Source organism: Pyrgilauda ruficollis, unplaced genomic scaffold (genome assembly GCF_017590135.1).
Source record: "Pyrgilauda ruficollis isolate IOZ18807 unplaced genomic scaffold, ASM1759013v1 scaffold6, whole genome shotgun sequence".
In the NCBI taxonomy this organism is placed as follows: Eukaryota; Metazoa; Chordata; class Aves; order Passeriformes; family Passeridae; genus Pyrgilauda; species Pyrgilauda ruficollis.
The window spans coordinates 1,847,231-1,872,148 of NW_024527710.1; the positions used below are offsets into that span (position 1 = coordinate 1,847,231).

The following is a 24,918-nucleotide window of genomic DNA, read 5'->3' on the forward strand; positions in this document are numbered from 1 at the left end:
TTAGTAATTATTAATGTCTAGAAACTAAAGAGATTCATATGGGCACTTAGGTCAATAAATATCAAGGTGTTTATTATCTGAAGTCTAGAGGAACGCAGTATTTCCACCTGTATCTAAAATCTGTGACAATTCCAGCCTTTAGGACGGGAACAGCTATATCAGTTAAAATGTTCTAAATATGAGATTTGCTTACATTTTAGCTGATATTTGACTTCTGTTGAAGCAGGCAGAGTTGTTTTCCCCCTGCTCCCAGGAGTATGCTCCATCTCCTTTAGTATTTCTGTAACCATTCAGTGACCAGGTTCAGTCCACCAAAGGGCAAAAACTAATACCAAAAGGGGAGAGGGAGAAGACAAGACAGAAATGTCACTTTTTTTGGTAGGGATGCTGTCAGTTTAGCAGGTTAAATCATGCAGATGAAGGGCAAGAAGACAGGCATCAGAGCTGGCAGAAGACCCCAAGCAAGAATGGCAGGAGCAGAACTAATCCCTTGAATAGCAGCAAGCCTTAAGAGCAGCCCAGCTGTAAAGTGAAAGCACCTTCTGAACGATTCCTGGCAACTTCTTGCAGTGCAAGAGGAGCATTTGGCACCTCCCTCCCTTGACAGCCATGTTAACCAAGGGATGGGAGAGAGAAATAGGTTACATTATTAGTACCAATATATTTAAAGTTATGTGTCTGTTGTGTGTAGCTAAATCTTTCATTGCATTTTGTACAAGGGATCAGGCAGCTGTACAGGTTAGACTTTAAAATCCAGTTGCAATTTTACAAGCATTAAGTATCTTAAAACCAAATTTGGAAAAAAGCTGACATCCAAAATATTTGAAACTTGCAACTGTTCCATCCCTTACTGCTTGAAATGATTGCAAAAGAAGGTGCTTAAACGCTAACAAGTGTAAGATATTTTGACACTTTAACACTTCTAAAATTGCCAAACACAGAAGAATAAGGAAGTCTGTAACAACCCTGATAACTCATATAAATCAACCAGTTTAAAACATCAGCTCTTTATCAGCAGAAGGAGTTGTTAATGTCTCTGAACAATAGAGTGGTGGCAAATAGGCATTCTGGTCCCTGACAGAGAAAGGCAACTTGATGTACACATACTTACTCAACAGGAGATTTTGTACTATAGATTAAGGCAGCCCAATGATCAGAGCTCTATTTGTGACAATTACTAATCTGTAAAAGTGAAGTCTCAGCTACATCCAGTGTCTTACATAATTTCCAGTTTTAAGTGAATCACACCTGGCCTCACAGTGACACACAGCTTATCTGCATAGTGCTGCTTGACAGATTTTAAAAAAACCTTAAAACACTGCAACTCAAAAACTTACAAATTCATTTTTGAAATTGGAAAAGGAAGAAAAAGCAGTCTTATAAAAAGGAGTGCAAGAATTTAGGCTGAAACCAACTGAGAGAGGGTACAAGTTCAGGACATGTGCCCTGCAGTAGCCACCTTTCACACGGTGTGTGCAGAGGAAGCTTTCGCCACTTGTCTCATCTCTAGGGAGCTGAAGTTCTTGTGCAGCAGTTCAGTATTTACAGGACTTGTCCTCAGTTTCATTTTCTTTGCATACTCAGTCACTACATCTGGATGAACTTTCTCTTCTCCCTAGGAACATGGTTTTGGCAGGGCAGATGTCTGCACAAGAGAGGATTTTGGCATTCAGCAGCAGTTGCCTAGATACCACCTTCTCAGTGCCAGAAGCCTGGACTTGTTTTTTCCAGCACAGAAAACTAATGCCTATTGTTCCAAGTGGTAATCCTCCTGCAAGTTCACCAACTTCTACATTGACTATTATTAAATTCTGCTAAAATAAACGTAAGTAACATTTACTACAGAAATACAAAGTAGGGGACTGAAAAATGTAACTTTTTAATTACAAAAGCATTATTCAGAGCATAACATTAAGTTCCAAAAATATTTCAAAAAACCCCCTGCATTTTAAGAGCTTCTCTTGGAGTGTTACAAGGATGTTGGTTACTCAGGATTCAAGCAGTTTGTTAAACCCTAAGTGAAGCTGAAATGAATAGAAGTTTCAATATCTAATGATGTCTTATGAGGGAACTTTCTCAAAACAGACTGAAGGTTTCCCAGATTTTTCTAGGGCTACTCCGTGTCAGAGCCTAATGCAGAGAGCCCTGATCTCACTCTACAGTACTCACCCCGAAAGTTCTGAAATCATGGATGCAACTTGCTGCTGTTACCCAAGGATCTCAGAAGGGCTGAAGAGTTCTACGAACACTGAACCTGCCTGGCCTGAATTCCTAGGCACCTCACAGCTGCAGCACATAACCAGGTTTTGCTTCAAGCGTGAGGGCTCGCTGAGGGAAGTTTAGGGTTTCTACTGCTGTCCAGGCACACCAAAGCACAATGTATTTCCTTTCCAGTACCTGTCTGGAAGCTCACCAAGCAGTTCTAAGCCCAGAAGGCATCAGGATAACAGCTCCCAGCAAAGGAAGAATCTTTGTACCTTTCTTTAACTATGCAGGAGTATGTAATGTATGTTGTTTGAAATCCCCCTGGGAAAAAAGCTATGTTTTACAGAATTCCCATCTTTAGAAACTGAGGAAGCTGCTTTGGACTGAAAAAGGATGTGTATGAAAGGATATATTATTTCAAATCAGTAAAAAATCCATGTTTTCAACTGGCTCAAGACTTGCAAAAGCTGGAATTAGAAATTAAATGAAATGTGGAATCCCTTTCCCTAGGGCAACTTATTCAGATCTGTGTAAAAATTTATAGCTTATACAAACCAACAGTCTACATTCCTGTGGAAAAAGTTCCAATACTTTACCTGTTTGCTTTGAAAAGCAAACTACTTTTAAAGATTTCCAGGTATCCTTACGAAAATTGCAAATAAATGTTAATATTGATCTGTTAGCAAGATCACTTGCACTCTACAGACTTCAGTTTTGCTGAGCAACTCCAGTCACTTGCCAACAATAATGGCTGGTGATGTGGCAATTCTTCCATTGCCACAACTGACAGCACATCCCTTGGTGGACCAAAACTTGCTGTACACGTACTCGAGCAAGGTATGCCACCTGCAGGAAAAAACCTATTTAGAGTTCACCTACAGCACTGCAGAAGTGCTTGGTGCTATCATTCTCTAATTAAAAGAGCAATTTTTTCAACTGTAACACGATGGCACCACAAACACCTCTGTTTCTAAGAACAATTTTGAGTGAAGAGCCACCAATAGGAAAAGGTTATCTACTATTAACCAGGTATTTCAATGTAGCTACACTTGAAATATGAGGTTTAGTTCCATCTTCCATCTAAGAGGAACTGGAAAACTACCACTTCCTAAAAACGAAAGCAGACTTTTAAATTGCAGCAAAAGATTTAGGTCAAGATTATTTTTTCCCTGAAGTGTAGGAGCAGTGATACAGACTGAGGATGTTGTGTGACTTCTGCCATCAGAGTTTAAACAAGTTAGACACACTTCTGATCCAAACAGTTGAGGACAACCAAAATTTCCTTAAGAATTGGAAAATGGCAATTTCTAGTTTATTTTCTATAATCAACAGGAAAATCTCCCTCTCTCTAAAAAGAGAGCAAAAAAGGAAAAGCTCCCTTATTTTTAAAGATAAACATTGCTCACAAAAAGCTTACTCAAATTATCTAAGTCAATACCTGAAGGTTAGTGTTTAGGCAGCAAAGCACAGTATGATGAAACGAGTATTTTGTTGACACAGCACCAGGGCTCTTTATTAGCTGAGGATTGCCAGTGTTTTAACGTGGAAAGGCCAGTATCCCACCACACGCAACAAATCACTGGTGCTTGTCAGATGCAGCTGCCAAGAAACCTTTCTTGCTTTGGAAAAGAACAGACTAGTCCGGCATGATTTCAGCTGCACAACTGAGATCTTCAAAGAGTGCTGATGCTGTCAGAGGTAAGCCCCGGGCATTAAGGAACTAGGGGGAATAGGGTTAGCCCAAAGGACACTGGTGTAACCTGCCATGGAATACAGTCAGAAATTTTAGTTTCTATTTTTCATCAAAAAATGCCAGTCCCCACATGTCACTTGATGACTCCTCTAACAAATCTCTTCCTGGATCCCACTAGCTCACTTTATCTAGCTCTTTGGCCAGCCATCAGTGTCAATCATCCTAAACTACCCTGACATGTAGCCTAACCTACGGCTAGAGGCTTCAGGCTTTCAGTCTTGCTGGCTTCCAGGGATGATAAGTACTCATCCTAGGAAAACCAGCTTCCACAGCAATCTGCAGGCAAGTGCTAAGCTCTGACACCCCTGTACCTGTTGAGCCGAAGTGAAAATACGTCACATCTACTTCCCAAGCTGGACTACATATTTTCAGACTAGTTTGTAAAATACCCCCACAGAATTATTCAGTCAACATGTCTCACCTAGTCAGTAATTTTTTGTCTGTGTATGCATGAAACAACTGAGAGCAAGCTACTGAAACACCCTCAACACTCCTCCGTCCAATACTCAGGTCCTCCTGCAAAATATCACTTCCCTTGCACTTCTTGTGTCCTGTAGCCAGCATCCCCAGGCCTCACCACACTGGCTACCTCTGAAGCTGCTGCCCATTAAGAGGGAGAGAACCAGCTCCGTGCCTCTTTGAGAAGTCCCAGCAAAAGACAAGGTACCTGATCTTCCCTTCCCTTGCCTGTAGGACAAAGTGGGGACTTGGACCTAGCAAGCCAATTAATCATGAGGATAGAAACAGAAATGCCCTACTACTGGAGACCTTCATCCCCTCTGCCTGCCAGGAAGGCAACCAAAGGGTACAGGAGTGACAAGGAAGAGACAGGGGTTATCTCGGGAACATCACATTCACACAGATGGTGCAATTACACACGCCTCATTTCCTAAAGACACTGGGCTAAAACTCATAAAACATGCAGAACTCTTCCATAATAGGAGTGCTAGTTTCAGCTAAGTTTTTTGAGACATTTAAATCAATCTGTATTTAATTCACATTTTTCCCAAGGAAAAAAGCTCTTCTCTTTTCCTTTGCTGCCTGCCTGCAGAACTAATCAAGAAAGAACAGATTTTAAACATTACATTCTGTAAATTTTGAAAGGGAAAAAACAAAGCAACATAACCCTGTTCCAAATTTAGACTGTTGATCAGAGGAAATTCCACTCATCTCAGAAAAGAACAAAAGATATAGCAAGCTGCAAAATTTTTTAAGGTGAAGCAGGAACTCACCAATCTCTTTTTGTTAACCATCATCAAAGACCAAACACATGCACTGGAAAGAATTTTAAACCTCAAAATACTTGGATTATGTGATACTAAATAAATACTTATGTTAAAGGAAAAAACAAGGTAAAGGAATTCTTTAAAGCTGCATTATTATAGCCTATAATTCCACAGCAAGGCAGGAACTTTGTCACTGGTTCTAGCAAGCCAATGCACTAACAGAATAATTAATGGTTCATCATTCTCTATAGTTAAGATTACTGCAGTCTACTGACTGACTAACTTTACCAAGGTCCATTAAGTAGAAAATACCATGCCAAATCCTACAGATTCAAAAAAAATCCTTCTTTCTTTCTTCTTATCCTCTGTATGGCTGGAATCACACTAGTAGGCTACAGCTGCTCAGCTCCCCAAGAAACCAGGAAGGTAAGAAATACTGCAGATGTCCTTATATATGCATGTATGTGTGTGTATATATATATATGTACCTTTCTAGACACAGCAGGACTACAAGACATGGGATAGTCTGCCTAATTATTTAAAAGAAAATTTGTTCACCTCAGCAAAACTGCATTTCAGGTTGTCTCAGTGTCTGGAACAGAACAAGGACTTCAGCCTCATCCCTACATAACACGGTCAAACCTTTTGAGCAGTCTTGCTCACTGTAACACATTTGATACTAGGAAATCCATTTCCTGAGATGGGACTACTGGATTTATATTCCTGTTGGCAAAAAAAAACTCCACAATTCATTTTTTCTCATGTTTTGACAGATGTACATGTTATCTAAGCACAGAATTAGACAAATTATCTGGAGTAAACGAGAGTTTGAAATCACAGTGCCCTAAATCCTACAGACAGCAGGATCTTACTAATCTTGTCATGATGCAAGATACTAGAAAACATAGGGAAACTTATAAAGAATCAAGTAAACTGTTTTTGTAAAATGGCTTATAAAAATAATTCTTAATGTAAAACATTAAAAATGGCAAGCTACAAATAGTTGTATGAACTGTTGTTATTCCTGCAGGGCAAAGGTGCCTTTCATAACACATTAAATCACAATATACAGAAATATTTTTAAGTGTATTCACTTAGCTTCGAGGTTTTTCCCCCAGTTTCTAGTTAGAATGCTATAAGGTTTTGGTTTATTTCACTTACCTACTGTATTTGCCACTCAACATTATCTGATCAAAGATCATTTTTGGACTTCTCCAACCAATATCATTGCTCCACCAGAGAAAAATGTAACGATTCACAAAGAAATAAAAGTCAGCAACTGCCCTCTGACAAAATACCAGAATTATTTAAAAAATCTGAAATTGAGTTTGGAGAAACACCATGCCTATGGTAAAGTTTTACTAACAATCTGAAAACTCACATTCCATAGAGTGTAAGAAGTTATTCATGAATCTCATTTTTAGTAAAATTTTAATAAAAGTGATGCTTTTCACATTCTGAAGAGCTAAAAATACAGAAACTTATTTACATTTTGTAACAACAAAAATGTACAAATTGCTATACAAAATGCATTACCATCTCATGAAAAAGAAGTTTTTGAAAGTTCTAGGAGTTAGGACATTACTAAGTCTGTATTTTCTGAAGAGATACCACTTTAAAGACTAAGTATCCATAACTGAACAGTGATTTTCTTCAGATTAATAAAAAAATGCTTTAATGACAATTATGACTGTCATTACTTTTAATTTTGGCTGATACAAATATAACCTCATAATAAAAGCTGCTGAATTTATAACAAGTCAAAGCCAATAAATACTCTTTCCCTTGAGGTTTTTGCCACAGAAATTTTCAAAATGAGAAAAGTATAGAAACTTCTTTTTAAGGAAATAAGCCTGGCAAGAAGAATGTTAGCTACCCTTTTATAAACCCCTATATTTGTACACAATTGGACAATGCAGATGTTTACAGTTATTTCAAAATTACACATATGGCAATCACTGTGTGCTATCTGATACACGTGGAAATAATTCAGCACAAGCTGAACACACAGAATGGCAAGTTTCAAGTCACATTTCTAGTTGAAACACGCAAGCACATTCTGATACACAAAAGAAAATCTGACACACTTTTATTTTAGAAAAATATGGGACATCATATTGTACAGATGAAAAGCGTAACAGATCAGCTCAGTCAGACCCTGAACTACTGCTTAAATCACTGGAAATAGTCACATCTGTGCGTTTGGGTGCTCGAGTCGTAAAAAGATGCTGATTCACAAACTGAGTATGGATGAATAGGATTCTATCAGCACTTCAGACTGGGTGATCACTGCAGCACCTGGAGTATAACTTAAATCATATATTGGGTGTAATTCTGATACAATGCATTTTATTTAAGTCTAATGCAAGCCCCTACATTATACCATGACCTTCAAAAGCTGATAGCTATTTACTGATTTGAAAGCCACCCAAAGGAAGACATCAGTCCACAAAGTATTCTGACATCAATGTACCTACAGTGTACTGGAAAGTGACTGAAAAATGCTTTGATTTGAATGCTGACAGCTTTTACCAAATGCTCCAGGATCATTCAGTTACTGTTAAATGGCAACTGTGTGAAATTCTATTTCTAACTGAAAGGGGAAAACCCCCACAACAATCAGTTCAAAGTAATATACAGAAAAACTACTGAAGTGCCTAAACTGTTCTAATATTCATTTGAACCCATGACTCTGAAAAGGTGAAGTATCCTGTTCTGAAACATGTATGGTCCATGGATCTCATGTGAAATCCTTTGTTACTTTCACCCATGAGTGTACTGTATGATTAGTAGAAAATCTTTAGCACACACAAAAAAAATGAAAGATGAAACTTGCAGCAAGAGAGCATGGCAAACCTGAGAGATCTATTAGTGCATAAATCTGCTTAAAAACTAAAAAGATAGAAAGAGAGAGCTAACAAACTACAATAAAGGTTATGTCTTTAAAGCAGTAAGTTATAACAGGGTGGGAAATGTTTAATTTGCACATATGCCTGCAAAGGGGTCACTATCTGAAAATAAAGAGTTGGTATTTTTCACAGCATCAGATTTATGGTAAAAAGCCATAAATAGTAGTTTTTATATTATGCTTTTCCCACCCTGGCAGAGAATAACATGAATTTAGAAGCACAGTAGAAGTGAAAAACAAAGAAGAGAAGAGATAGAAAGCAGCAGAGAAAGACAGAAAAGGTGAATACAGAGCTACAGAAGTGTTTATTGAGCATGCTACAGAGGTAAGCAGAGTACACACAAAATGAAATTAAACAACCATCAAACCTCCCAACTTTGTTAGAAAATTAATTTTTAATTGTGCCACTTCCAAACTATACTGAATTTTACAATTCTAAAGATGTAAAAACTCAACTAATAGAAAATATACATGACCTTTTTTTTCTACATAGATAACAGAATCTATGAATCTTGAAACTAAGTACATCAATTTCAAAAAGTATTGGTCATTTAAACAGAATCAAGGTAACAGTTCAGACTGTCAGTGAACTGCTTTCAAATTAACTGGATCTGCAGATTCTGAGCCATGTTTATAGTAAAGTCAGATCAATTTCTAAATACAAAATATTTTGAAGAGATTTATTAAAACTGAATATTACAATGCAAGGTAAATTAAGACTAAAGGCACATAAACTTTGGTCCCACCTGGTTGTCAGTTTTAGAAAACTGCCACAAAATTTCCTGCAAGCATTTGCAGCAAACTTTCTTCATCATTGAAATATACATGCACCATTTCCTGAACTAGCTTGACCAGTCTGTACATGCTCAGAAATCCACAACCATATTCCATATCTTAATTACAAACTAAAGATGGCAATATATATTGAAATGCACGTAAGTCATGTCAACTTCAAAAACATCTACGAAAAATATTCAGCCACAAACAAGACATTACTTAGTGCTGACATTTATATGATACATCCCACAAGAGTGTGTACAAAAAGGTTAAGATTCCACAATGCTTTTCACGTAGGGCTCAAAGTCACAGAAGTCACTTTTTGTCCTTTAAGAAATTAATATTCTGTACCTTGTTAATTTTAACTAATGCCTACATTCATAACTGAATCTAGACCAGAACAATGAAATACAAAGGCTTTTTTTAAAAAAAGAACACATAGCAAAAAGTAGCAAAAATCAAATAAAATTTTTTTTTTTTACTTTTTCAGCGTAATGCATCTTATCCAATTAAAAAGAAAATAAGTGACAAGCCAGCAGATAAAGAAATCTATCAAGCAGGAGAAAACAAAAACTTAACCTTTTTACACACCCCTGCCTAAACATATTTAAATTATCATGTAACAATGTGCCCCAGACAACCAAATTTGCTTTTTACTAGTTATGCAATTCCAGCAGTACTAATTTTCCTTTTTAAGGCACGTACGTCAACTAAGTTGAAAAAATGTGGTATCAATTTGAAATCTTTTAAACAAAACAATGGTTTATCTAAACAACAGTTGAACAGTTGAAAAGCAGTTAACATCACTGCCTTTTTTTAATTATTTTTTTTTGAAACAATCAAGGAATGGTAACAGCATGAAAAAAAATAAAAAACAGAAGACAAACTCTGGTCCCCACTTTCCTGAACAGTCAAAAGGTGACAACACCAAACAATGCAATACACCTTCATTCTCTATCTGCCTTTTTAAATAGTTGACTTAGAGAAAGAAACTCTCAGATGATGACTTTCTCCCAGATTGTAATTGTGAAGATCAATCAAAGCCTGAATAGCTTCTTCTACTGTTGACATCTGAAGAAGTGCCATCTTGTGATCTCTTCTGAAACAAAACAATGGAATTAGGAACTTGAACACTACAGGGGCTGCTCCTAATTTGCAGGGGTTTGCTATTTGATATATATTTTTTCTTAAGATGTGCTGCAAAAGTCTTTTTTTAGAGCTATGTGCAGAAAAGGTACTTACTGAAAAAATTTAAATGCTTTCACAGTGCCTCCAGTGTTAGCAAACAATGTGCGTAGATCCTCTTCTGCTACTGATGGTCTACAGACAGGGAGAAAATAAGCATAAGCAGGAAATCATTAGGCAGCTCAGTGTGCTGTGATTCACATAAATATTATCAGATTGCTGACAGTGAACACTTACGGAATATTGGACAGATGAAGTGTTGCAGAAGGAGGGAATATATTTTGGAAGTTTTTGGAACCAGGTTTCTTGAAGCGGTGCAAAGGTGAATTACCAAAATCTTTAGTCAGCCCTTGGTCATCAAGTCCCTCTCGAGGTAGTTGTACTGTCTGATGTTTAGAAAGGGTAACCCGAATGATCTTTCCATACATTTTTTGTCCATTAAGATGGCTCATGGCTGAAAAAGACAAGTTTACTCAATTGAGTGCTACTGTTCAACAGCTTGTTGTACATCACACATGCAAAGAAGAAAAGCACTCAAGCAAATCAAAGGGTCAGTATGCTAAAGGACTAGAATCAAGAACTAGGTCTGCAGACTCTTTGTCAATATTTAATTTTACTCAGGGATCTTCATATTTGATTCAGCTGTTGAATTCATTTAGGGTATTCATTTAAGTGCAGACCTTCTGGAACACAAGTGCATGCAAAAAGATTTTGGATCTGGTGGATAACCAGGATAAGAGACAGACTGACAAATATAAATACATTTAGTTCACCTGATCTTACACAGCCTAATTTCCAAGTACTTAGACTAATGGGAATATAAACAAAAAACTAATCTTACCCAGCTGTGACTGGTTTCCATCAGCCATCTGTATAAGAGCACTATCTTTCTTATTGTATAAAATCTTCACACGCTGCACATCACCATAAACACCTTTTCAAAGTCAAAAGTAACCCAAAAGGAAAAGTTCATTTTAAAGCCAGCCACCTAAGTAATATATTTTGACATATCAATGGAACATTCAGACAGCAACAAGATCACTCGCTCAAACTCAACACACTCACAAATGAATAAAGGAGATAAAGATTTTGAATAGTGAATTTTGAAAAGAATAATTTCTGATAAACCCTCAAAGCTATGTGAATGATATAAAATTAAAGACCATGCAAAATATATTAGCATGCATTAAAAGAAAATCTGTGTCTATGGAGAGATTTAAACAGCAAAAGAAAAATAGCAAAAAGATTTACTATTCAACTTTAAGCCAAAGTGCTAGCTACAAATAAGAATTAAGGTGAAACAAAAAAACCAACCAAACAAAAACCATAAAAACAAAACCAAATCAATAATAAAAGTATAGTGCTAACAATAACATACCGAAGAGGGTAAACAGACTTTGGGGCGTAACCATCTTTAGAAGGAGAGAAGAGCAAGCAGCGTAAGACAAGAAGAGAGAAGAGTCGAGGAAGAGCGGAGATGAACAGATCATCCATAACGAAGGGTGGTTCCCGCAGAATGGTGAGGTGGTCATGGATCATGGTTTCAAGGCGGTTAATTGGGGCAAGTTGGTCCGAGGAACATTTTGTTCAAGCACAGAAGCATGAACATAGGGAATGAAGACAGGGAACATAGACAAAGACGAGGAGAAGGGTAAGACAGGGAAGGGCATGGGAATTTGGGTAAAGACAAGGAAAGGGAAGTTGAACACACAGGGAAAAGGATGAAATGGGGGAGGGAATACAGCAATGCAGAAGAAAAAAAAATAAGGAAGTGGGGAACAAAAAAAAAAATAAAATATAGGTCAGTACATAGGAAATGTAGGAATTTGGTCAGAAAATGGTTGGTTTATGTACTGTACAAGAAAAACTGAGTAAAATGTAGTCATCCAAGACAAATATGGGTAAAGTACATTCATATCAAGAGTAAACTACAGCATTTCATCTCAACATGAAAATAAATTAAAAAAAGCATGCAATAGAAATTTTGAAATTTAAACTTTAACTGCGTAAGCATGGCTGGTTATGAAATGCAGGCAAAATATCTTTCAAAATGGCACTCTGATCTGAAACATTTTAACATGCAAGACTGTGGATGACAAAATAGTACTAGATGATAAAAAAAGCTTAATGATTTACAGTGACAGAGGCCAGTTAAAAATGGAACAGCTAGACTGATACAAACTTCCCACATTTCATACCAGCTTTCACAGCCATCAAAATAAATGTAAAGGACAGTAAAAATGCAAAACTAAATCCCTTTAGATTTCAGAGTTAGCAAGAAAGATACAGTTAAGGTGAAAATGCTTTGCCACCACTTTTGTTTTTTTTTTAAGACAAATGAGTAACTGCAAAGAAAAAAAAATTACTAAGACAGACTGGGAGAGTGCCTCGTCAAGATCTTTGGGAGAACCTTCAAAGAAAAATGCGTTAGAGTAGTTCACATAAATTAAGACTCAAAAATGTGAGATACAAGCATGAAATGAAACAGCAAACAATTAGAAACAAAACAGAAATTCTAGTTTACATGATTACAGTTACAAAAGAAAGAATAGCTGGTATTCAAACATAAAGTTACCAAATTTTTCTTAGAAAAAATAGGTAGCTGACTGTCAAAGGATATTTTAAGTTGTGAGCTACCTAGGAACAAAAATGTATTTAACAATGGCGTTAAAATAAACTTTGGGGATTATTAAAAAAACAGCAAAAATACTTTGAACTTAAAATCCAAATGTAAGAGGCCAAACGCAAAGAAATTATAAAATACTGACAAATGAAGTGTAACTAAAGAGGGGGGGAAGAAAAAGTAAAATTGTTTCACTTACCTCTTCATTTAAATTGCTAACCAGGAGAACTGTATTGCCACCAGCTGAAACTCCAGGCATTCCCACACGGCCAGCAGCAGCAGCTGCAGCTGCAGCAGCAGCATTTGGAATAGCCAAAGGACTCAGAGCTCCTGGAACAGCTGCAACAGGAAGCCCTAATTTTAAAATAAAGCATATTTTACGAAACACACACAAGTCATTTTAAAAAAAAAGTTCCTATATCAGTACTAGAGCTGTATACACCACTCTACACAGCAGACAATACCACTCTAAAGTCATCCAAAGGGTTGTGAAATGGGTTGGTAAATTAACGTAATAGAAACATAGAAAACTTTTTTCTGAAAAAAGTCTGAAAGGTTATGAGGTATAAAAAGTACTTTCTATTCAAATAACAATTATTGTGCAGCAAAACTTTCCACTGCACTCCAAAATGCTTCAAGTGTCTAGTTTATCAAATGGTCTAAAGTAATCAGTAAGAATAAACACTACTACGTGTTTATTCAGTAATCAGTAAGAATAAACACTATTGCAATGCTCTCTGCATCATTACATCCTTATTTCCCATCATCATTTGGGAGATGTTCCTCACTCAACTTGGTGCTTTTGACTAAATCCCCAACAGTGCAGTTGGCCATGTGAAGAGGTTTGCACTTCTCTCACAACCCTAGCATGAGGTGGGGAGACAACTCTCTAAATTCAAGATTCAACATGCTCTGTGGCTTTAGTAATCCAGTTCTCTAAGAAGCATGTCACCCTCAGCTAAAGCTTCAGCTGTGCCTTTACGTTTTCCTCTTCAAGGAAACTCAGACCCCGCAGAGAAACGCTGCTTTTGTCTGCTCACGTCATTGGGGTATGAGTTGAGTGTGCTACTCGCAGGATTCAGGAAAGGTTCTTGAAGTGATACATTTGCACTATACATGGTTTATATAGGAACAGCTTTATTGTATTTGATCAACACTGCCATTTGCACATGATGCAGGGTTCAGTAAAAGAGCAATATTGTATCAAAATACTTTTCCAGGACAGTAAGGCATGACAGATCCCCACCTGAAGGAAATACAACTTATTTTATACTAGGTCAATAGCAATCACTTACATTTTAGAAAATTTGCTATTTTAAGTACTTCTTATATAAAATATTTTGTTTGTTGTGGTTCAATATAATACAGCTGTTGTTTATCCAAAGCTTTTTTCTGTGACATCTGTAACTTTTTTTGGGGGGGTTGAAGAAGAGGGAGACTGTATCTGTTGTTTCATATGTGAGGTGAAAAACAGAAGAAAAAAAAAAATTGCCGCTGGTCATTCATTTGAAACCACCTCATTTAGTCCACTAGTAATTTTCTCATTCTTTCAAAAAACATTAACACTCACTGAATATTGTCCAGTTTACAGACTCAAAGATTTCTGAAACCTTATTTTATCACAGGTGAGGATGTAGTAGATGAATGAGTGATGATGCACGCAGGCTAGATCATCTATTTGATTGATATGTTTTTAACTGATTACTTAGCATACACAGATCTCATTTTTTGAAAAGGTCAGACAAATTAAAAAGCCACAGCAAATAGCTGTGGAACAGAATTCTTGGTCTGCAGTCTCCACTGTACTTTGATTTACCATTCTGATTAAAGCAAAGAAAAGTTTTTTAATAAATAAAAATAAGAAGAGTTTCTATTATGAAAAAGTTACCACGTAACACTGTTTAGGACTTGTATGAAACTATTTAGAAATGTTAGCTATGCTGTCAACATGATCAACTAGTATTAGAAATCTTTGTCACTAGCTTTATTTCAGCTTCCAACAACTACAGATAACAGGCTTTTGTTTTTTTCAAAATATTAATGGAAACATACAAATATTATATACCTTCTTTCCAGCCTTTTGAGGCCTTTTCCTCAATGAAGTTAAAATACAACATATTGCATTATTTATTCCCTCTCAGCTTATCCTTTTGTGTGACTTCCAAAATGCAAATTGTTAATGCCATTTCCATAGTAGGCAAACTGAAGCTATACTAAGAATATATTATCAACTTCCATGAAAACCACAGGCACTAGTGATTACTAGTAGTAATCTTAATGTAGGTAAGTAAAATTGACCAAGGACTGGGTTTATAGACCTGTTAGGAACCCTTTTCGTGGCTCTATGTCAAGTAATCACCATCTACTTGTACTGCCTAGTCCCTGTCCTGCTGCCTACAGCTTTGGGGGAGACAGCAGCTTAACATCTCTGCTTAACAACTTACAAAGATGCAAGTTACATCATCACGTTACATTTACTGAAGTGGAGCATTAACTTCACCCAGAAGGAAACCGAGATATGTTTGGTTTAGAATTAGTGCAGATTTAAGCACCAAGACTAACAAGATTTACATCCTGTCACTAAAAATCAAGCAACAAAACTGTGTTGAACCTAAATCTCACTTTTGACATATGGATTACAGTAAACTCCTAGAAAGCCAACAACAAAAATTGCACCCAAGTTTTGTACAAGTTTGCAGCATATAAAAGTGTAACATAAGCAAAAGGAAGAATGGAGTCCTTAATGCATTTTCTGTCAGCAATCTCATGATATACATATAAAAGATCAGCTACAGCAAGAATTTCTACAGCAATGCCACACATCCATCTCATGGTATTCTTTCTGAGCATGCAAAAGAACTTGAAGAACACACTAAACTCAAATCTGAACTCCACTCTTTCACGGGGAAATATGCTCTCTGAGAATCACATGTGAATAAGGCACAGCAGAAACTCAGCATACGCTGAAGACATCTTGATCAACATTACAGAAAGAAATTGTGTATCAAACAGAAGGAAATAAACATTAAGATTAAAAAAATTAGGAGGAAGGTTGCTGTTATCATTCTGCCATACTTAACACATCAGAGTTTGCCAACCTCCATGACACTCTGATCTTCTAAGTCTTCCCACCCTTCTCCTTTTGAGCATCTTAATAAATACAACTATAAATTGTATGCACAAGTATCCATTCTGGTTTTTGGTATTTGTCTATCCTTTGTCCTCTTATTTATTACATCATTTATATTTTGTGCCTTTTTATACAGTAAGCAGCCCAGAACAAGAATCCTGTTATTCCATATTCAAACAAGCACCATTCCCGTTATGACAATTATCCTAATGACTAAGGCATCAATAGTACTATGGAGTCTTTTTGTAATATTTTTCAGCTGGAGAACTCAAGTTCTGTAAAAACAGCAAACAGTCAAGTAGAAAAAAATGAACAATAACAAAAAATCCCTGTACTAACCATCCCCATTTGACAGAGGATGAAGAGTTAACAACATACCAAGCTCACCCAAGTGGCCAGGAGCAGACTAAGAAAATGTATCCAGCTCCCTTAAGTCTCTTTTGAAACAATGAATGTTTTTACATAAGAAAAAGCCAACATGATATAAAATTTCCACTGTTCATCAAAAAAAACATGACTGACTTCACTGATGCTGAAAACGTTTCACTGCTGCAATGAAAGTCACCCAGGTTATGTACCTTGTATTTTTCTACCGCTTTAGAAAAACAATGTATGTCTGGAGGTCCACCCAAGGAGAACAAATTAAAATATTTAATTATTGTGACTGTCATCTTCATAATATTTGTAGAAATTATTTTTAATGTATACAGAAGAATGAGTGATTACAATCAAAATGTTAGAAAACTCTGTAATTTTGCAGACAAAAATCAAACGTATCTAAGTGACTTTCAGGTCTATAGTAGTAGACCATAAAGTCCACTAAAGTCACTTGGATAACCGCAGAAAGTACAATAACCCCAATTAAATATATCCGTAGTAATGCAATGATGCAATCACAGAGTGTGATTTCACTGTGCCAAGCAAATTAAACCTGTTAATTTGATGCATGCTCTAAGTATTATATACAAGGAAATACATTAGTAAGCCTGAGACTAAAAATCAACTTCTCAGGATTCAGGAAAATGTCATGCAGAGTTACATAAGAAAATGTATTTGGCACTGTTTTATAGCTCATGAATCTTTACTCTCTCCTCTCCTAAATATTGTGGGTCTCATTAATAAGCAGATTTATTTTGCTTTTGTCTACTTACTATTCACACTGAAGCCTCATGTCTATGTTCTAGTCATTATAGGCTAACAAAACAATTACTAATTGCTTCAAGGGTGTTCCTACAGCACTCATCTCTATGGTGTCAAACTTCTACATGAACATTCATCCACCTTCCCAATCAAAGCATAAAATGAGAGATTTCAATTTTTAAATTATGGGAAGTTGTTTTTCTGAGACTTTAGATTCTTACAGTATTTATTTTACTTTCCAAAACTTTTGCTGTAGCTGCAAATGATACTGAAAATGAGAAGTCAAGCGCTCTGGAATTTGGTGGAATTGACTTTGTGTGTACTTTACAAAAGTAGATATGAAATGTATCCTTCAAGTAACCTGATTTCAGAAAACTGGCAAATACAGTGCAACATTCAGTAGCCCTATTACCTCTTCCTGGGTTCACATCATTCACTAAGTGCCTTCTATCTTTTGTAACAGAGAGCAGAGGCCCCTCTTTCCTAGAGTAACTCAAACTTACTTCAGTTTGGCCCAGACTGTACAAAACCCATGAAATCTATGTTGTTTCTTCAGAACATTATGTTTTCTTCAGAACAAAAATGGGAAATTATCCAAGAAGGAAAAAAAAAAAAGACTAAGTGGGAAGAACAATGATCACAACATAATAAATCAGCTTGTATAAAAGTAATGATTCTATATCTGAGTGCTATTACATTTTAAAGAGTGAAAGGTGTTCTCCCCAAAAACCAACCTGACAGGAGTAGGAGCATGCATTGATTATTTTGGTAACAGTCAGAAGATTTCAGAACATTTTACCAACTTCTGATGAACTCAAAGGCTAACAGGATTTATAGAACTGCTATAATATATCACTAGAAGTGCAACTATAGATTGTTTTCTTTTATTCACAGAAACGACAGGTAGCACAATAGGGTTTGGATATTTTAAGCAAAAACCATAATCTGTCCCCCTTGAAGGAAACCAGCAAAATGTTAGTTTCATAATCTGATATTACAAATAACCATTAGCATGAAGAAATCATGCAAATCATGTTCAGTCTCTCTTACAAACTAGGTGGGAAGGTGGGCAAGGTGGCCACAGACAGCAACGTACGAAACATGGAAGGACAGATTTTGGGATACAAGCTGAACTAACTTGACTTTTTCTAGTACTTTGTGCATTTGTCATTTTGTCATGCAAGCTTTCATTCATTTTTTGCAGTACTTCTAAAGACCATATAATTATGTTACTACAATTCAGATCACGATATAGACTGAATGGTGAATGGGCCTTTGGACGCTATTGTAATTTAAGTTGTTAGAAGGATTAATTAATGTTGTCATGAAGTGGCTCTGCAATACAGAAAAAGAATGTCAACATCATACCTAGAAGAGAGGTCTCCTTGGCAAATGCTGCAGCAATAGCTGGGTCCAGCGTTGGCTGTCCATCGCCAGATGGAAGGTCAGGACGAGTGTAGTCCCTGCTTTTATCGTTGTTGTACTTGACATTCAAATTCACCAATTTGGAAAAATCAATTCGTAGGGTACAGCAAGCATTATAAATATTTTGACCATCTAAGGCCTGAAAAAAAGATCACAGTTTATTTAAAGACACACAATACCAGCTGGTTGCACAAGGTTGGGGTTTTTGGTTGTTTTATTTTAAACAAGGTCAGTGTATAGATATTTATCCCTCTTACTGTCCAGCTTAAAACCAATTAAAATGCATTAACTTCTCAACATGATGCCAGGAAGCTCAATGTTCCCTTCTTACCTAGAAACTGTTTTTATGCACCAAAGGGGCAAGGGACATTTTAAATTCAAACTTAAATTCTGTCTGTTGAATACAGCTAACTAACCTGCATTCCATAGCACAGCTTAAAATCAGACATAATGCCAAATAGATTTCTCAAAGAAAAAAAAAACCCAAAACCAAGAATCTTACATGGAAAACCTAGACTTAACTACCATGTTAGACAGCCATCTGTTAAAGCATAAAATATACATTATTCCTGCATGCTTTCCTTCTCTCCTTAAAGGCAGTTAGTGCCAAAACAGAGAGAAAACCAACTATAACTGCTAACCTGATGTTACTAATACTCTTTTTTAGAAATCCCATTTTCACAATTAATTGGTACTTCTGAAAGAATGTGTATTAACATGACAGCTAGTACTCCATGAAAACACTTTTAAAAAAATCCATCATATGTATACACACACACACACATATATATATATATATATGTTTCCTCCATTCTCCTTATCCACCAGGCAAGTCAATACCTGGATTTGAGTCCATTTACATTTTGGGCATATCTTCCTTTCACTCAGAGCACTACCAGTTAAATACGGGAGACTTAACTTTTGCAATAAAGTCAGTTTAATTCTTAGGGAATGCTGGGAAGTGACGATGCAGCTAATCTAGCATTCAATCAAGTCATCAGTTAACTACTCAGTTAAATACGGGAGACTTAATTTTTGCAATAGTCAGTTTAATTCTTAGGGAATGCTGGGAAGTGACGATGCAGCTAATCTAGCATTCAATCAAGTCATTACGTTAAATATAAAGCTACCATATATATATGTGCACTGAAAAAAAAACAAATAAAGCAAATTATCAAATACACTCATCAGATCTTTTATTTCACTGTTTGGACTGAAATGCTAGACTGAAATGTACCACTTCTGGACCTGAGCTAGCTCTTGCAGTTAGCAGGGTTACAGCTGCAGTTTACTTGCCAACACATCCAGGTTCTGGTAGGGCTTTCTATTTTGAGCTCAGCACTGTACAAACCTTGTGTGCCTGCTATTTTCATACAGTGATGCATCTGGAAACTGAACATCTTGCAGACATCCCTCTGCTAGGTCTGGGCCAGCAAGGCTGTCCCCACAAAGCATTCTCACACCTGGAATCTCCAGGACTCACAAAACCACTTAAAAGAACTACCACCATTAGTCAACGTAAAAGAATGTCTAAGTCAATGTAATTATTTTGCCATAGCTTGGAAGTTCTAAAAACATATAGAACAAAAAACTTAACTGGAAAATCTAAGCATCAACAAACAGCAATTAAAGAGAAACTCTTGTGCTTGAAATTCAGCTTAAAAATGCTTTATACAATATTTCAAAAGCAAAAGTTACTCTCCTTATTCATAGAACACAAGCTTAATTAATTGTGTATTGTTGGGGTGGTGGTGGGCACCACCATTACAGCATACACCATTTGCTAGCTCTTTTATGCATGGTGACAAAGCACAATCCAAGACTCCCATTGGTATTTGGGAAAGAATATCACTTGAACATTTACACCTAAAAAAAGATTATATTGAGAATATGCCATCACTTTCAGAAGACTTCCTACTCTAAAATCCACTAAGATATGGACTAGAGGAAGGTCCAAATTTTCCAGCCAGAATTTACTTACTGTCAAATACAATGCCACTGCCCAGCAAGGGAACACCCAATGCCATGATGAAGAAAACAGGTGTGAACAAGACTGAAAGGCTGTATTCTTTAGCTTTGTCTGAAGCACAGGACCCAACAAGATTCATACTTTACCTCTGTGGAGTCTGTAGAAATACTGACTTGTGGCTTGCAGAAAGCTGCTAAGTTGATGGAAATATTTTAGAGTTAAGAAGCAGCAAACCAAGATATATCTGTGTTTGTAGTTTCTAGAGTAGTCAGTGTTTAAAGGGAGCTATATAAGTAACTAAAACTTCTACTGAAACAGCAAAAACTCCTCTTTCTGCCAAAATCAAAGTGACCAAAAATACATATAAAAGGTACTGCACAAGAGAAATCCCTTGTAGTTGGGGGATAGATGGGGTGAAAGAACATCCTGAACCAGAAAGGAAGGAGATGCACTCTTAATAAGCACTGTAGTCAAACTCTAGGAGAGGATTCAAGCACCAGAACAAAAAAAAACCCTCACCCCTCCATCACCATCTCTACCAGCATCATACACCTCTAACAATGCAAGAAAGAGTCTCACCAACCAGCATTTTTTTCAAGATTAATTGTTCACATCTAAAGTCACAAATGTGAATGTGTGTCCTGAGCGCTTACTTGTATAGCAAAAGAATGTGCAACAAATCCTCAAACACTGTTCCACTCAGACATCCTGAAAAACATGACACCAGCCATTCACTGCTAGTGAATGTACATACCAACATCATCTCCAAGAACTCTAGTCACTGCTAAGAAACCTTCTTTCGAGTATTTATTTCACATGTGATACCATACCACACCACACACATGCCAAACCAAGGAGATCAAGAATCATGAGACCTTCTACAAATGTGAGTACCATTCTTCATCTTGCTGTATCGGCAAACCCAAAAAACTAAACCCAAGATTTTTACAACAGCGTAAGAGCTAAAGGCATAAGGAAAACCCCAAACCCAAGGAAGGAACACTTACAAAACACACTCCAGCTCAAATAAGTACCTCAAAGTAACTGAAGGTCATATGCTAAATATCTCTGGGGAGAAGTATGTCCCAAGCGCATCCCACAGATCAGTGCATCTGAATGAAAGTAATTTCTTTTGAGACAAGTATCTTAGATACAAGACGTTTCTGTGGCTAAGAAGTGTATGTAAATACATTCTGTTCTCAAAAATCAACATATTTTATGTGCAAAGGACCTGTTGCTGTACTTCCTGGGCTTTCTGATACAATGTAATCCAGCCTCTCCTGTTTACCTGAACACTACTTATCATTTCTGAGCAAAAACTGTGCTCCTCAGAACAAAAGATATCCAAAAAAGCCTAATACAATAATAGTGGATAATAGCCCTGCAGCTCAGTATCCCCCCATCTGAAGATCTTTTTTCCATTCTGCAACAACTACTTGAAGTTCCTGCTACATATTTTAGGGCAATGCAGATGGGCAGAGATCTTTTGCAGATTGCTACCAGCACAGAGCTACCCTGAAGTTGTGAGGCAAAACAACTGGAAAGATGACATATGCAGTCAAACTTCACTGGAATCTTTGAATCACGTGCAGGCCAAGGAAGGATCAACTGGCCAACTGTAACAGAAGCCCTAGCGATATTTTTAACCCGTGCTGGGTCAAGATGACCAGCATGCACTACATATGAGCCTCAGTTGTCTACAGATGAGTCATTAATAACTGTTAATATCCATGACTTGACAAGAATACTTTCAGTACATCTGCACGAAGGAAGGCAATTCTCTGAATTAGCCAGCTTCTCAGACAGGAACACCGGCACCCATCTCATGGTATACTGAAGTACTGGTCCTTAAACATTTAAGCCTGCTGCTTATGCCAAGAGTATTCATCATTCACAATGAAAATGGGCTATTTTTAATGCTTAGATATTTCCATATGCATACAGACATCTCCAGACAAAACCTTCATTAGCAGAAGCATGAGAGTTTACTGTCCTCTACTCTTGCCCATTCTCAGTTACATTCTCCACCCTGGCTAGACTGCTGCATTATACAGAACCTGAAGCTCCCAGTCTTCACCTAAGGAACCCATAATGATCCAGCCTGAGAGTGGTGACAAAACAAGTATCGGTGGAGCCACTATCTACTTTTACAGGAAATTAGTTTCTTACAAAACAAGCAGAGCAGGAATGAGGTTTTTCACTAGCTGCTCATTCAAATTGCAAAAGAGATCCCACAGGGCTAGAGACTTCATATTGCACATTCTTGTCAGTGTCACTGTTTTCTCAGAACCTTCAAATGCACAGCATCTCTCCTTGGTACTTACATCACTTGAGTTTTTCAAATTGCTCTTTAACTTCCTTAATAAGTCTTCAATTTCTATTAAGGCCATATTCTGATTTCCTGTGAAGAGGGCCACTGGAAAATTAAATTTCCCCATTATCTTCTACAGCAACTTGGATGGAAAACAAATTGAAAACTTTACTCTTTTACCATGTGTTTGATCTTGAACTCCATGCAACTTAACTGCAGCCACCACATCATCTTGCTTCTACATCCAGATGTATTTAAGCTGAAGGGGGTTTTTTCCTATCACCTGACTGCTTCTTTCCTTTAGGTATTTTTGTTCTGGTGGCTCTTTATGTTTTATCACAGTGCCTTAACCATAAGAACTGTGTTTTACTCTATTGAGTTTGTGAGGGTAGTAGGGAAATCAAACCTTCCTCCCAATTTAGCATCCTTTAGTAATTGCAATTGGTACTACTCTTAACATTTTGTATATTTTTGCATAGATTGGTTAAAATATGAAACTATAAACCTAAGACCATTTCGATTTGACAATAAGGCCCCAACATTATTCTGTCAATTACGGTACATACAAGAGTCACTTATTTAATGAAGTGTAGTCATTCACACACATGCTACTGCAAGTGAACAGAAACAGGCAAAACTGGAGAAACAAATACATGTTGGGTTTTTTATAAGACTAATAGAGTCCCACAAGCTAGTAACAGTTTGTCTGAAGCAAGTAACAGCAATATTCCTTTCATTTGTAACTTCTTTGTAATATGGTCCTAAAATTACACTGATCATTTTCATATCACTACAGTCCATTTTGCAGATGTCATTTTGTTAAATTTTGTTAAATTTCCTGATAATACACATGACTCAAAAAACAAAGTCAAAAGTTTTAAAACTTGATGTCATACTTTGCATCAGAAAAGCACTTTAATAGCAGCAGTAACATCTACTACTGAAAAATGTCTTTCCAAACACAAGTCAAGCCTGAATGACGCCCTTCTGTAACAAATGCATGTAGCATCCAACTGTTTATCAAATATTTCAAATATAAATCTAAATGTCTACAGATTTCTGCAGAACTTGTAGGCCACAATGTACCACTATATTAAACCTGCAAGGTCCATCCTATCCATACAAATTCTTATGTAGTACAGTGATAATTTGCATCTCTCTCTACTCTGAGGCATAATCTAGTATTTGATATTGCTTCAACTCTGAAAAGGATATCCCTAATTTAAATTGTGTTCCAGATCTACAAGTATTTCCAGACTGCTTTTCTGGAGTTGATTATCTTAAAGTGGACCACCATAAACCAAGTTGCAAATAGTCTCTTCTCTTCTCTCTTGCTTTCCTCAATAGCATGAAAATTTACACTCTGCTTTTTGAAAACATGTTAAATTCTTTGTGATTCCTTGTCTTGACCATCTCACAGTTCTTTACTCAATGCCCAGTATTTCATTTGGTGATAGGGACAAAAATGACCATCCTCCACCACTTAATGAAGTCTTTATTTCAATACAGTCCTCATTCTTTACAACAGAAAATTAAGCCCTTTTTGTCTTTTCTCTACCAAGAGGAAAATTTGCCAACTTAGCCTGAGGTGTGAGCTTTTCAATTTTCTAAAGTTCTCAGCTAGTCTGTCATCTCCAGGCAATAAGCACTTTCTATGCTGCCAAGCAACACTTAACTAGCACATCAATTTTAATCAGCCTTCCTCAAACTCAGACTGCATGTGAAGGTTTGAAAATACAAATTAATTCCATTTATCTCTTGAAAATTATAATAATAATAATAATAAAAATCTCACCTTCCCCTTTGGTTCACCTTTTCTACTGCCACAAATGTGAACATATGCCATTCAATTAATTCAAACCATCTGGTCTAGATGACATGCTGTTGATCTTTGCCATAATTTATCCATAGGCTCTCTCCTGCTATAATGAATAAAACCAGCTACCTGTTCTTGCCTCTCCTACCCAGGATAGGAGAGTTTCCTATAAAACAAAAGCAAGATCCTGCTCACCCATCACTGCTGCAAAGCTTTGCCGCAGTCTGGTCACATGAGTAAAATGCTCTCTTTCTTCCGGGCATTTATGGTTACAAATAAGTATAGATTTTTTTTTTAGGATACTGTAACTAAATACTTTCACAAACCTGTAACTAATCCACAAATCACATATTTATATGGATGCTTAAAAGTACCTGCCAACAACAATCCAATAGGGTTACTAAATTTGCTTCTTACAGTGAATTAATTATGCATCACCATGACATCCTA

At 36.7% G+C, this 24,918-nt stretch overlaps 1 protein-coding gene across 5 annotated transcripts in view; it reads right to left on the reverse strand.

Moving 5' to 3' along the window:
- Nucleotides 1-8,029: 8,029 nt before the first annotated feature.
- Nucleotides 8,030-24,918, reverse strand: part of PTBP2 (polypyrimidine tract binding protein 2) — a 44,949-nt gene continuing 28,060 nt past the window's right edge. For 2 of the 5 annotated variants that reach the window (XM_041483082.1, XM_041483075.1), the window contains 7 exons: nt 18,316-18,511; nt 12,877-13,031; nt 11,433-11,466; nt 10,896-10,988; nt 10,292-10,508; nt 10,112-10,189; nt 8,030-9,968 (listed from right to left, as the gene is read on the reverse strand). In XM_041483082.1, coding sequence (XP_041339016.1) covers nt 9,836-9,968; nt 10,112-10,189; nt 10,292-10,508; nt 10,896-10,988; nt 11,433-11,466; nt 12,877-13,031; nt 18,316-18,511 — 906 coding nt within the window. In that variant the 3' untranslated portion in view covers nt 8,030-9,835. The remainder of the gene's footprint in view (nt 9,969-10,111; nt 10,190-10,291; nt 10,509-10,895; nt 10,989-11,432; nt 11,467-12,876; nt 13,032-18,315; nt 18,512-24,918) is intronic. The other 3 variants (XM_041483081.1, XM_041483077.1, XM_041483076.1) reach the window with 3 other exon arrangements.